A 13610-nucleotide genomic window follows, 5' to 3' on the forward strand; every position below is an offset into this window, starting at 1 on the left:
CTGCCAGTGCAGGGGAGACTGGTCCAATCCCTGGTCCGGGAAGATCCCACATGCCATGGAGCAGCTAAGCCCATGCGCCACAACCACTGACCCTGTGCTCTAGAGCCTGCGAGCCACAACTACTGAGCCTGCGTGCCACAACTAATGAAGCCAGTGCGCCTAGAGCCCCTGCTCTGCAACAAGAGAAGCCATGGCAAGAGAAGCCCATGCACCTCAACGAAGAGTAGCCCCTGCTCGCTGCAACTAGAGAAAGCCCATGTGCAGCAATGAAGACCCAACACAGCCAAATGTAAATAAATAAAATAAATTTATAAAAAAATAAAGACCCCATACCAAAGTTACTTTTAAAGTTTCAAAATTTTAATTCACTCTATTTCAAAACACTATGCTGCCTTTTTAGATCACTCTACCACTAAATCACTCATGCTACAATATTATATTGCCTTTTTAGAAGACGAGAAAGCCGTGCTACCATTTTTTTTCAGTTCGTTTTGAATTAGAATTTAGTAGGAATATCAGACAGATACTAGTTGCAGCACTTACCTATATTCTAGCTCCTCTTCCCCATTCATCATGAAGATCTACTCAGTAAATGGAGTTGAGCATTTACGTAAAATAGCCAGTGAGGAACGAGCAGAAGCGCGCGCTCGTGTAGAACCCACGCTAAGACCTTTGAGGCGGTGAGAAAAAACCAGACGTGCAGTACGCCTAATTCAGTTTGGGTTTATTTTGTATGCTTAATGATGAGTGTAAAAGAACTGTGCCCATTTTAGCTTATAATTAGCATCCACAACCCCTTTTTCACAGAGCTGTAACCTTAATTTTTTTTTTTTTTTTTTTCGGTACGCGGGCCCCTCACTGTGGTGGCCCCTCCCGTTGCGGAGGACAGGCTCCGGACGCGCAGGCTCAGCGGCCATGGCTCACGGGCCCAGCCGCTCCGCGGCATGTGGGATCTTCCCGGACCGGGGCACGAACCCGCGTCCCCTGCATCGGCAGGCGGACTCTCAACCACTGCGTCACCAGGGAAGCCCGTTAATTATTTTTTTAAAAAGAACATCTATTATATGTCAGATTCTGGATATGGTGTTTTGTGTATCTTTCTCTCCCGTTTAGCATTTAACACCTTTTCCGGGAGAGTAGGTATTAGTATTATTCCCACTTTTTAGATGAAGTTCAAAGAGGTCAAGAGACTTGACCAAAGACTCACTGGCAACTGGGGGTTGGGGAGAACCATTTTGAAATCTGGAAGGTCTGCCGCCCCTTTTCTGGTCAGGCTGTAACCCAGAGCTGGGTTTAAAAAGCCTATAAGGCAGTGAAGCAGGACAAATTCTGGGCTTCACTTCACCAGGCTCTGCTGCCATGCAGATGTGTGACCTTAGGTATTTGGACTGCAGTGGCCTCTACCCTGAAGAGAAGATCTTTCCACCGCAAACCAGATGATCCGCGAGGCCTGGCGATCCACGTGCTGCAGGGCCCAGTTTTGACCATTTCTCAAACCGCTGTTGCTGGAGGAAGCCAGCTGACTACCACGCCCTCCTTGGAACTTACCAGGCCGGCCGGTTTCAGTATCTGTATGCTTATCAAGGTGCAAAACTATTAACACAGAGCCTGGCCCTGAGGGCACCTAGGTTTCCCCACACCGCCCCCAGAGTCCACTGTACGACAACTGGGGAAGAATCCTGGGTGTTTATTGCTAGTTACATCTCGCTCGTGGGGAGAGGCTCTTGACAGCGTTCAAAGTGGGGTTCTCCTAGACGCTGCAGACCCAGGGCAGGTTTTCTCCGGAACGCGCGTCCGGGTGTCCGCGGCGGGGTGGAGGCGGAGAAGAGGGTGCAGGAGATACAGCCACAGCGAACTCACGCAGCCCCGCACGCCCCCCCCCTCCCCCCCCGCTGCGCATCCTGCGGCGCCGGCCTCTGCGGAGGAAGGCGAGGCGCAGCGGCGGCCGCAGGCTAGGCACGGGTTGCGGGCCCAGGTGCCACCGCGGGTGCTTCCTACGTTCCCACCTCCTGCCCCCGGGCTACCGGCCTGTCCCCGCCCCTCCGCCTGCCTGCAGGTGAAGCAGCAAAGGCCGCTGAGTAGGTGCGTGGGGATGATCTCACCCGCGCGCTCCGCGCCAGGAGGAGGAGGAGCGGGAGCAAATCCAACTTCCGGGTAGTGAAGCCGCAAGCCACCGGCATCTTGCTTTTTCTTCCCCCCTCCCCCCACCGTACCCCTCGCCTCTCCCTCCTTCCTTTTATTCCCGGCCCCACCTGCCAAAATGAACAGCTCGGACGAGGAGAAGCAGCTGCAGCTCATCTCCAGTCTGAAGGAGCAAGGTAGGCGGGCGTGTGGCCGCCAGGTGCGGGCAGCCGCGGCCCATGGGCGGAGACGGCTCCAGGGCGCTGGCTTTGCGGTGGTGGAAGCTGGGCGGGAGGTGTTGCGGCCGTCGTAGTCACTCACCCCCAGTAGATCCGTCACCCGTGGAGAAGCATTCTCCGCGCCCCGCGCGCTTTGGCGAGCTCGGGGCACAGGGTAATGTGCTTTGCTTGTGCCTGGGAGTGTCGTGCCCTGCAGGGCGGGAAGCGCTACCCTTTGGTCGCTTTAGCCGGCCATGGGGGTTGAGGGGAAGGGCCAAGGATTTGGCGGGGACAAGGTCCTACGGTACCACCTTACACGCGGGGGAAGCCAGCGGGGCTGGTTATTTTGGAGAGGCGGCGGTTTAGGCAGCTCTGTTGGCCTCGCTCCCTGGCCTTGGCCCCCCCCTTGCACGTTGGCGCCTGCGGCGCTGCTTGACAGCCTTTCCGAGCTTTTCATTCTGGTTTGGCCTAGTTCCTCTTTCCTTAGCAGCGAGGATTTGCAGGCCATGGTGTGTTTTATCGCTTCCCATTTTTAGCAATTTATTTGTCAGTGAGGCAACACCCTGCCTGTGCGGGGCTTCTTGAATTAGGACTTGGCTCTGGTTCGCAGGAAAGCCATGTACATGCATTTCTGCATTGCCTGGTAACTAGATAAAGAACTGTTTTAATCTCTTAATAAAGAACTGTTTTAATCAGTGATTTTCGTCACGTAACCACACTTCTGAACAAAGCCAAATTAAGATCATATGTGAACCTAACACTCTTTAAATTTAAAATTATTATTACCCTGACCAAAGGTGGCCTGAGAATATGGGTCAAGAAAGAGGAGCTATGCAGATTTAGGAAGTAAAAATGTGTCGGAACATATGTTTTTCTGAATAACTTGCTTACATGGCCGTATAGTGGAAGGGGCCCCATTCTGTGGCTAATCCTGGTGTTTAATCCCGGCTCTTTCACTTCTCTTGACTTAACTCACCAACTCTGTGAACTTGGAAGTCTGTTCCCTTCCGTGGGTCTTATGGTTAATCCAGCCTGACCTGACTAGGTACAAGAGCTAAACCAGATGATTTTATGAGGTCTGTCCAGTACTGTGACCTGTTGCTCCTTGAGACCACAAACATACCATTCATAAGGGTATTTTGATTCCTCTGGAGTCCACACTCCTGGAAACAAATCTCAACATGACTGTTTAGTAACTGTGTGACCTTGAGGAAATTATCAATATTTAACCTCTCAAAAATGGACAGAACACATTCCTCTGTGGTATCTAGCATCTAGAAAGTGCTGGATAAATATTAATGGCTTTTGCCTTCCCAGTACCGTCATCTCCCATCCTAGATTAGTCTAAGGTCATAAAGTCACAAGAATCAGTGAATCTAGTGGGTGGGCAACATGCCTTTATCTGGAATTTCTCAAGTGTTTTAGTGAAGGGCTGGATTTTATTAGTATTTTATTCCTAATAACACTACCCCCCCCCTCACCCAACATAAAGACTCTTAATTCATATTCTAGACTGTTGGAGCTTTCATTATTGGTAATATCTGTCAGTGGATACCAGATCTTTTGATGGATGGTCAGTTTTCAAATAATGTTAAAATTTAATATTTCACTTCTTTTCATTATGTTTATGATTTCAAGGATAATTTATGCAGATAATCCACAAGTTATTTATATTTGATTTTGGAACACATCTCTATCTTTGTGTTGGATTTGAGACTTGAGAAAAACGGACGATTCTTAAGTTTCTGGTTCTCCAGTTACATTGGAAAACAAACAAATCCATGCATTAGTATTTTTAGAGGATATATTTCCTCAATTTTGGGCATGTCAAAGGCAATAGAACAGTTAGACTTTGAAATTTGTGTTTCTTAAAGAGTATACTTTTTTTTTAGGATATTGAGTCTGGTTACACAGGTGTTGGGGTTTTTATCAGCCCATGGTGTAATTTTTATACATTTCAAAATTGGGGCATTTGTCAGTGGATCATAGACTGTGATAGCAAGTGACTTATTTCAAGAGTATTTAATTGTTCTTTAACCTACGGAACTAACCGGGAAGCTAGGGATTTGAGGTGGAAAACCTGGCAACTAGGTGTTTGGGCTCTTACCAATATTGTGATCAATTTTGTAAGCCGGTGTGTGTGATTTATTTTTAAAAGTAGACAGTACTTTTTACAGCCTGTTAACATGAATAATTCCACTACTATTTAATGTGAACAAGAAGAACCATTATCGATTAAAGACTCTGTTTTTCTTTTTTTAGGCTTAGTAAACCTATTCATTTACTCCTTTGACAAATACCAGGTACCTGTCATATGTGAGGCACATGTGCTGGGCACTGGGGGAAGAGATGGTGAACCGGACAGACAAGTTTATTGTCTAGTAGACAGTCATTAATCAAATAATCATACAAATCAGTTTGTACAATTAAATTTTTTTTTCTAGGATAGATTTTTAGAAATGGAATTGTTGGCTTAGAGGGCATATACATATAAAGTTTTGCTAGGCATTGCAAAAGTGCCCCCCTCCCCAGATGGCTGTACCAGTTCACATTCCCCCCAGAAGTGTCAATTTTCCCATGCATTGGTCAACAGTGACCAACAGCAGTCTTTACTAATTTGACAGCCTGACAGTTGGCTTACTTTTTGCCAATCTGATGAACAAAAATGGTACCTTTAAAAAATTTGTTTGACCTGGTAATTAGTGAGGTTTGAAATCTTTTTACATGTTTATTGGCCATTTAGGTTTCATCATATCGTTTCTTCCCTAGTGTATTTTAAGTCTAAAATTTGAACCCATTCCCCAGGAGGGTGTTCAGAAGGAAGGTTGCCATCAACTCTAAATGGCAAAGCTGACAGCAGCCTTCCCTAATGTGAAGTCTTTAGTGGTGTGGTGAATAAGGTTGCTTTTGACTAAAGTTGTGAAATGTAATGACGGAGTCTGTCATAATATGAGCAATCTCTAATTTATACTTAACGTTCCCTAAGCTCTATGTCTTATAAATCACACCCACTTCTGAATTACTTCAAAACATTGTATGTTCCCTTCTAGTGAATGGTATAATTAGCTATATTATGTCTTTCTAGAAAGTTATATTATGTCCCTTTAAAAAAAATTAGCCAGTGTGCGATTGCTTATGTTCAAGCAGATGTTGAGGTAATGAGGTAATTCTCCTTTTGTCTTTTTTGCGGCTTTATTTTATTGGACTGATTGACATCTTTAATGCACTGAGAAATGGCAACTTGCGATACTATTTCCAATGCATATTTCCTAGCTTACTAAAGTGGACATTTTCCTTACAAAACATAATACAATGTTCAGAATTCTGTTGGGAAATGATAGACTTAGCTCAGCATTTGTTTAAGGTACATGATTTTCTTTGTATTTCATTCAGTCCACATGCATTGAATATTCATAGCCAGGCACTGTGCTAGGCCTCAGAGATATAGAGATGGAAAAACCCTTGTCCCTGCTGGTGAGGAGTTCCTAGTTTAGAGATCGTGGTAGAGTGTCTAACTGGCCTCATTTGGGTCATGTGTTTAAAGTCCTTTGGCCAGAGAAGGGCACGGCACCTTGATTGGCAGCCTCCACAAAGACCAATGGATTGGAGTAGTCCAAAGAACAATGGTGTGCCACTACCAGAAGGGGGGATGCGGGCTAGGAAGACACAAACAGCAGATGTCCACTAAACTGTCATCATCATAATGCCATGTCATTTGGATCTTGTTGAGGAAGTTTTGAAGAGAATGATTGCCACTTAGCAAAAAGGATGTTCTAATGTAAGACCAAAACAACAACAACAAACAAATAAAAGTTATGGGCTGTTCTTGGACTGACACTATTTAAAATGGTAAGATAATTGGTTTTAAAGCAAGGTAACCTTCTTTCATCTTGAGAGTTGGTATCATTTTCTCCAAGATTATTGAGCTAGTGCTTAAGGTTCACATGGAAATTTAGTCAAGTTTATTCTTAGAACAGAGTTAGTAATTAAAAGAGGCTTCCAGGCTAGAAAGTAGCTAGAGCATTATTTTGACAAAACGGTCTGAAACTGTTGTCTACCACAGTGACCCTGTTTATGTGGAAAAGCTGAAGCATTGTCAATCTCGGGTCCATACAAAGTCAGTCGGTAGAAAGCCGTTTGGGACTAAATGGTTGCCTTGGTGTCAGGTGCAAACTTGGCTTTACACCACTATTTTCCAAGTGTGGTCCAGGGACCAACGGTATCTGAACAGCCAGGGTACATATGTACTTACTTAGTTACCTCTGAAAAGGCTGGTAAATTTATATTTCTTCATCTGGTTACATTTTTGTAAGATTTATATTTAAAATTTTCTGCTTTTAGAACAAAGTATTACATGGATTGAGAAAACTGCACAGAATACAAATGAACATCTCAGTGAATTATTTTTAAAAAGAAAGTATGTTTCTAACAACGCTTAAATCAGAACATTTCCAGAAGCCGCTTCATAACCCCTCCAATCACTATCACCTTCCTCTTCCCAGAGATATCCAATGCCACCAAAGATAAGTTTTGCAAGTTTCTGAAATTACATAAACGGAATCATAAAGTGTGTATTATTTGCTTCTGTCCTCTTTCACTCATTATGTGTGTGAGATTTATCAGTATTGTCGCATGTAGTTATAGTTCATTTGTTTGCATTGCTGAGTAGTATTCCACTGTATGAACATACCAAAAAAATTTAAGCTAATATAGTGGAGATCAGGGGTCAGCAGACTTTTTCTGTAAATGGCAGAGATAAGTATTTTAGGCGTTGTGGGCCATATGATTTTTGTAAACCAGAGTATTAAAAATGCATTTTCCTAAAGTTGGTGAGCCACTGCCAAAGAGTCCCCAGTTGGGGTGACCCTCTGTGACATGGACATTCAGCATGGCCTGAGGAACTACAACTTCTAGTCAGAATTTCACTATTCACCTAACACTGCCGTTAGGTAGATCAGTCTTACTTTTGTTTTTTTAAAAAATTAAATTAAAAAATAGACATATGCTCACAGAAGAAAAAAGCATATGGAGTAAAAAGTACAATTACCTGTTCCTTCCAACTCATTATTTCTCAATCTTTATTTCATTATACTCTCCAAAGGAGTCTTTTTAGACATTTTTTCCCCTAATCACTTCCCCTCCCCATGAAATTTTAATACCACAGATAACATTCTGCATCTTTTTGTGTACTGTGATCCTTTGGAGAGCTACAAGCCATTGTCATATCTAATACTTTTTTCCTCTTTGAGGGTGACCCATTGATAATGCATGTTCTAACCCCATTCCCATTTCTCAAAGTTATCTACCGTTAACCTTTTGTTGTATTTCCTTCTGGAAATTGTGTTTGTATGTACATATATATTTGTCAGTTAATATATATTATAGAATTCATACCAGTAGATATAGAGTTAAACCTTTAAAAATTGATTGCATAATGTTCCCTGTATGGATCTCCCACAGTGTAATGTCCTCTGGAAAACAAACTTCTGTATTTCTATTTTTTTTATTAAAAATAATGCTTCTGGCAATAGAGAAGAGTTGGAGACATTGGTATGAACTCATGGTTAGCTTAATATAGATAGATACCGATGGTTACGTCTAGAAATATTTACGGATGTGTATATATGTATTGGGTTAGTATACAGACATTTATTTCCTTGCTCTTTCAGCTGAGAGCCTAGGTGTACCAGTAGCAGTGAGCACATCTAGCTCCAGAACATGGCTTGTAATACCATTCTCCAGTAAAAGGAACAGGGCTCCTGGGAGAAATGGCTGATTCTAGGGCTGGAGTGACTGGGGCAGGATATATACAAGATGACCCTGAAGTATCTTGTAGTTACTAGAAAGTAAGGAAGTGCTCAAAAAAATGAGCGCACAATGATGGGGATATGTCAAAGAGATATAAGAACCAATGGTTCTTATATCAAAGAACTTCCAATGGCCAAAGATGGAACAATTTGAACAACAAAATACTGGATTGTAACCCAAAGTATAAAATAAATATTCATGAGTCCATACTGATATAAATAAATGAGAAGAGACACATCTTCCATGCAGAACAGTTCCAAATAATTTATGTATCCTCCCGCTCAAAGGGCCGTGGAGCATAATACCCTGCTCTGTAAGTGTGGGGTGTGCGTAGTGACTTCCTTCCAAAGAGAGGACAGTGTGAAAAGGGGGGTAAATAGTAACTTTAAAGTGGAGAAACCTGACAGACATTACCTCAGTTAGGTGATCTAGGTCAGCTTCAGTAGTGATTTAAGTCATGTTGATAGTATGTACCTTTGATGTGAGATGATGAAAATGGCACTGTACCTCTGTGGTCCTCCCCTAAAAACCTATAGCCCCAGTCTCATCATGAGGAAAACATCCCAGGTTGGGGAACATTTTACAAATTATCTGATCAGTGATATCAAAGTTATTAAAAACAAGGAAGGGCTTCCCTGGTGGCGCAGTGATTGCGCGTCCGCCTGCCGATGCAGGGGAACCGAGTTCGCGCCCCGGTCTGGGAGGATCCCACATGCCGCGGAGCGGCTGGGCCCGTGAGCCATGGCCGCTGAGCCTGCGCGTCCGGAGCCTGCGCTCCGCGACGGGAGAGGCCACAACAGAGGGAGGCCCGCATACCACCAAAAAAAAAAAAAAAACAAACAAGGAAAGTCTGAGAAACTTGTCATAGCCTAGAAGTGTCTAAGGAGACATGACAACTAAATATAATGTGGTATCTGGATGGGTTACTGGAACAAAAATAAATCATTAGGTAAAAACTAAGGAAATAAGATAATGTATGGACTTAGTTCGTAATAATGTGTCAGTATTGGTCCATTAATTGAAATAAATGTACCATACTAATGTAAGATGTTAATAATAGGAGAAACTGGGTGTAGGGTATATGGGAGTTCTACTATGTGTGTAGTTTTGCTATGAATCTAAAGTTTATAAAACCAAAATTTATTCAAAACAGTAATGCTGCTTACATCCTTTGTACACATATATCTCTGTAAGTGCAGCTGTAGGAAAAATTCTCAGAAGTGGAATTGTTAGATCCAAAAAGTATGTATATTTTAAACTTTGTTGTGTTGTAGATTTTATTCTGTAGAGCTGTTAACACAGCCAAGCTTTGCTTTAAAATGTAGAAGGAATACTGCTTTTTTCTCTGCTTCCCATGTTGGCTAAGCATTTTATTTCATTTATTTTTTATTGATGTATCTAAGCATTGTAAACATTAAAGCACGAGTTCTGAAATTTTTGTTTGGTGCAGTGAACAGAAATATATTAGGATCCTTTTAGTTACTTGATTCTATCTCAAATCCTCTATGGCACAAATCAGGGTATGATTCTGAGATTGAGATTATATATATATCTCTCTCAATATATACGTATGTACATATACATACACACATGTATATATATATATATATTTGTTTGTTTTAAATACGGCTTTGAGGAGCAGTTTTAGATTACAGAAAAATTGAGCAGAAGGTACAGAGAATATTCCCTCATCTCCCCCCTCCCTGCCCCCATTTTCCCTTATTATTATCATCTTGCATTAGTGTGGTACAGGTCTTAGAATTGATGAGCCAATATTGATACATTATTATTAACTAAAGTCCGTAGTTTACATTAGGGTTTATTCTTTATGTTGTACATTCCATGGGTTTTGACAGATGTATGACATGTACCCATCGTTACATTATCAAACAGAATAATTTCACTGCTCCAAAAATTCCCTCTGTTCTACCTGTTCATCCCTCTCACCTTACCCTGGAACTCCTGGCAACTACTGATCTCTTTACTGGCTCCGTAGTTTTGCTTTTTCCATAATGTTATATAGTTGTAATTGTACAGAGTATAGCATTTTTAGATTGGCTTCTTGCATATAGCAATATGCATTTAGGCTTTCTACATGTCTTTTGTGCTTGACAGCTCATTTGTTTCTCTTTATCACTGAATAGTATTCCATTGTATAGATACAGTTGTTAGTTTATCCATTCACTTGTTGGTGAACATCACGGGTGCTTCCAAGTTTTGGCAGTTAGGAATAAAACTGCTATAAACATTCATGTAGTGGTAGGGTATGGGGGAAGGGAATAGTCCTGTGATAGGGTCTCTGTCTTTAAGTGAGCCTGTGCCCCAGAGCTGTGACTTTCACCAGTGCTTCTCAGTTCCAGTTTTCCCTGTCCGTGGGACAAGAAAGCTACAAGGTGCTGGAGTTGGTTATTACCTTCCCTTTAATCTGTTAGGCTCTAATAAATAATTTCTCTTGAGGGAAGGTCTTGTTATAAAGAACAGAATGCTCTGGGCATATTTCGTGATGGCTACTTTTCCCCTCCCCTGCCAGAAACAGTAGGGAAATTTTCTCAGTATTCACTGTGAGGACCTGGTAGTACTCCTGGAGTTAAAATTCAAAAAAGTGTCGGGGCTTCTTAAGATCGGCCCATGCCTGGAGTTTTTAACTCTCAAACTTGTTGGAACTGAGCCTCTAGCAATTTGTTAATTACAGTTTAGATATTTTTCCCTATCTTGGCACATGAGGGTGTTTCTGCACCTTGGCTTCTGCTCCAATAAGTTGTGATCCTCTGTGTCTATCTGAGTGTATCTCTAATTTTTGGAGTAGTGATTTGCCCTGTGACTTCAGTTCTCTCATGGATCCAAGAAGAGTTGTTGATTTTCAGTTTGTTCAGCTTTTTTTGTTGTTGTGAGGACCAGAGTGTCGGCTTACAAGCTCCTTACATGCCAGACCAGAAACCAGACTTATATACGTATTTTAAAGTTCTCAGTTTCCTTCCTTTCTGTTGGTTAACTTGAAGTCATTAATATAGTTTGTTGAGATTACTTCTTAAGCATCATTAAATCGTTAACACTGTACTGTGTGTTCTATCAGGTAAAGAGTGAATTTCAGGTTTGCTATAATTTCTTTTTAGATATGAAATCTCTCACCTTTGTTTTTTGATCAGGTTTTCCAGCAGTGTTTCCCTGGCTTTTCTAATGCATTAATTAACAACTGAGGTATAAACGACTTCTCTTTCTATTCTGGTTTTAAGAGCAGGACCTACTGGGATGTGTGCAGAAGTGAATAATGTCCTAATTGAACATTATCTGTTATGACTTATGTCCTCATACCCCATTAGTAAGAGATGTTTCAAGGCTCCATGAGCCTCAAAGATGTAAACTCAGTGGATGAGAATATACATTAGAAGATCTCATGAGGCAGTGTTTTTCTGGTTATATTTGATGGCTATTTAAAGCTTCATTTTTATTAAGTATCTTGTTGTAACATATGATTTAAGAGGCCCTTTTAATATGGGGAGGAAAGTATGTGCTCTTTCATGATTTGTTCATGTGAAGACCTAGATCCATTCTTCCTCCTTCCTGAATTTAACGCACATTTATCAAGTGCCTACTATATACATCAGGCATTGTGCTAGAAGAGGGCATCTGGATGCATAAAGACATACTCTTCAACCTAGAGGCTTATTTCTGGTCTAGTGCTTTAGCACGTTGCACACAGTAGTGCTCATAAATGTTTTGTACATGGGTGACCTTTAGGATCAGTAGACTGGTTCTGCTTCCACCATTCCTTACTGTGGGATTTGACTTTTCTATGCATTTGTGTCTTCACTTTTAAAGGGGAGATGTTAATATTTCGCTTAATTGCTCTACATCACAGATTTATATGAACCACTCATTCATTCAACATAGGCATAGACTCTGTGCTTTGTGTTCTGCTGAGTGTAAGGTATATAGCAAGGAACTGAGTGGGAGAAAAGACAAGAAAACAGACCTGTGTTCAGACAACTTATAATGTTGCATGTAGATGCTCCAGTAGAGATCTATGAACAGTGTACTTTGGTAGTATATTAGAAATATAAATGCTGATTTTTGCCCCCGTTATATGGGGAGAGTTTCTTAGAAGAAATGACAGTTGAACTGCATTGAAAAGGAGGAGGTAGAGGAGATGCGGAAGGGAAGACCTTGCAGGCAGAGGGGAAAATATTTGTAAAGACACTTGGGTATGAAAGGTCTCAGAGGGTTTAGGGAAGCATTGGGACTTTGGGTGTGATAGAGTGAGTGTGGTCTCTGATTGGGGAGAGGAGAGGAGAGTGGGGTTCCCAGGGTGTGAAGCTAACATCTTTGGTGGCTTTTAAACAAGAGAATGAAATAACCAGGTTTCTTTGTTACAGTGCTAACTAGTATCTACCTTGTAAAGAATGAACTTGGTGTAGAGGGAAGCTAGAGGCTAGATGAGAGGGTTTTGCTGTTATTGAGGGTCAGAAATAGGGCAGAGATACTGGCGATAGAGGAAGGGTAGATTGGAGAGACATTTTGAGATCTGAGCAGTTGATGATCCTTTGGTGGTGGGGGAAAGTGGGAAATCAAGGGTGATCCTGAGGTACTAGCTTGAGAACTAGGTAGATGATAGCCTGTATACAGGAAGTAAGAGATTTGGGTGAAATGGAATTGATGAGTTCACTTTCTAACATGTTGAGTTTGAGGTACTTGTAAGGTATGTGGACAGAGATGTCCAGAACTGTACTGTTCAGTAGAACGTTCAGCTGTGATGGAAGTGTTCTGTGTCCACTGTCCTCAGTGGTAGCCACTAGCCACATGTAGCTATTGAGCACTTGAAATGTGGTCAGAGCAGCTGAAGAGCTGAATTTTAAATTTTATTTAATTTTAATTAATGTAAATGTAAGTAGCCATATGTGGCTAGTGGCTACCATATTTGACAGTGCAGATCTAGACAGTGTTGGTTGGAAATACTGATCTGGAGCTAATGCTAGGATAGGGTGGTTAAGCTTCCTGGGTCTGAGAGGTTTCCAGGGGCACTGGACTCTAAAATGCTAAAACTGGAAAAGGCCCAGGCAAGTTGATTGTTGCTCACCCTAGCCAGAGGTGTTATTGGCCTGTAATTCTGAACTTTAGTTGTCATGTTTCTCAAACAACTAAGTCTACTCAGCTGCTTCTTGGGATGGCTATGTTATCATGGTTTGCACCTTGTAAAGAAAATTCTCTTTCTTGGCATTAGTGGGTTAGAATATAGAACCAGCATGATTCTTGAAGCACATGCTTTGCCTGATATTCTCCTTGTTTTCTCCACATTTTCCTTTTTCTTCCATTCTGTACTCCTGTGTAGTGAGTCCCCTCTTTGGCTGCACATTAAAATTACCTGGGGTGCTTACCTCTTAAAGAAATACGGATGTCCAAGGTCCACCTAGTTAAATCAGAATCTTGGGTTGGGGGTGAGTGGAGAGGAGACTAGAGAGCTGTAGG

The 13610-nt window shown here is 42.0% G+C and overlaps 1 protein-coding gene across 2 annotated transcripts in view; it reads left to right on the forward strand.

Moving 5' to 3' along the window:
- Window positions 1–2232: 2232 nt before the first annotated feature.
- The window catches only part of SHTN1 (shootin 1), a 104266-nt gene continuing 92888 nt past the window's right edge, over window positions 2233–13610 (forward strand). For both annotated transcript variants that reach the window (XM_028481181.2, XM_007126140.3), the window contains exon 1: window positions 2233–2318. In XM_028481181.2, coding sequence (XP_028336982.1) covers window positions 2261–2318 — 58 coding nt within the window. In that variant the 5' untranslated portion in view covers window positions 2233–2260. The remainder of the gene's footprint in view (window positions 2319–13610) is intronic.

Source organism: Physeter macrocephalus, chromosome 20 (assembly GCF_002837175.3).
Source record: "Physeter macrocephalus isolate SW-GA chromosome 20, ASM283717v5, whole genome shotgun sequence".
NCBI classification, from domain to species: Eukaryota; Metazoa; Chordata; class Mammalia; order Artiodactyla; family Physeteridae; genus Physeter; species Physeter macrocephalus.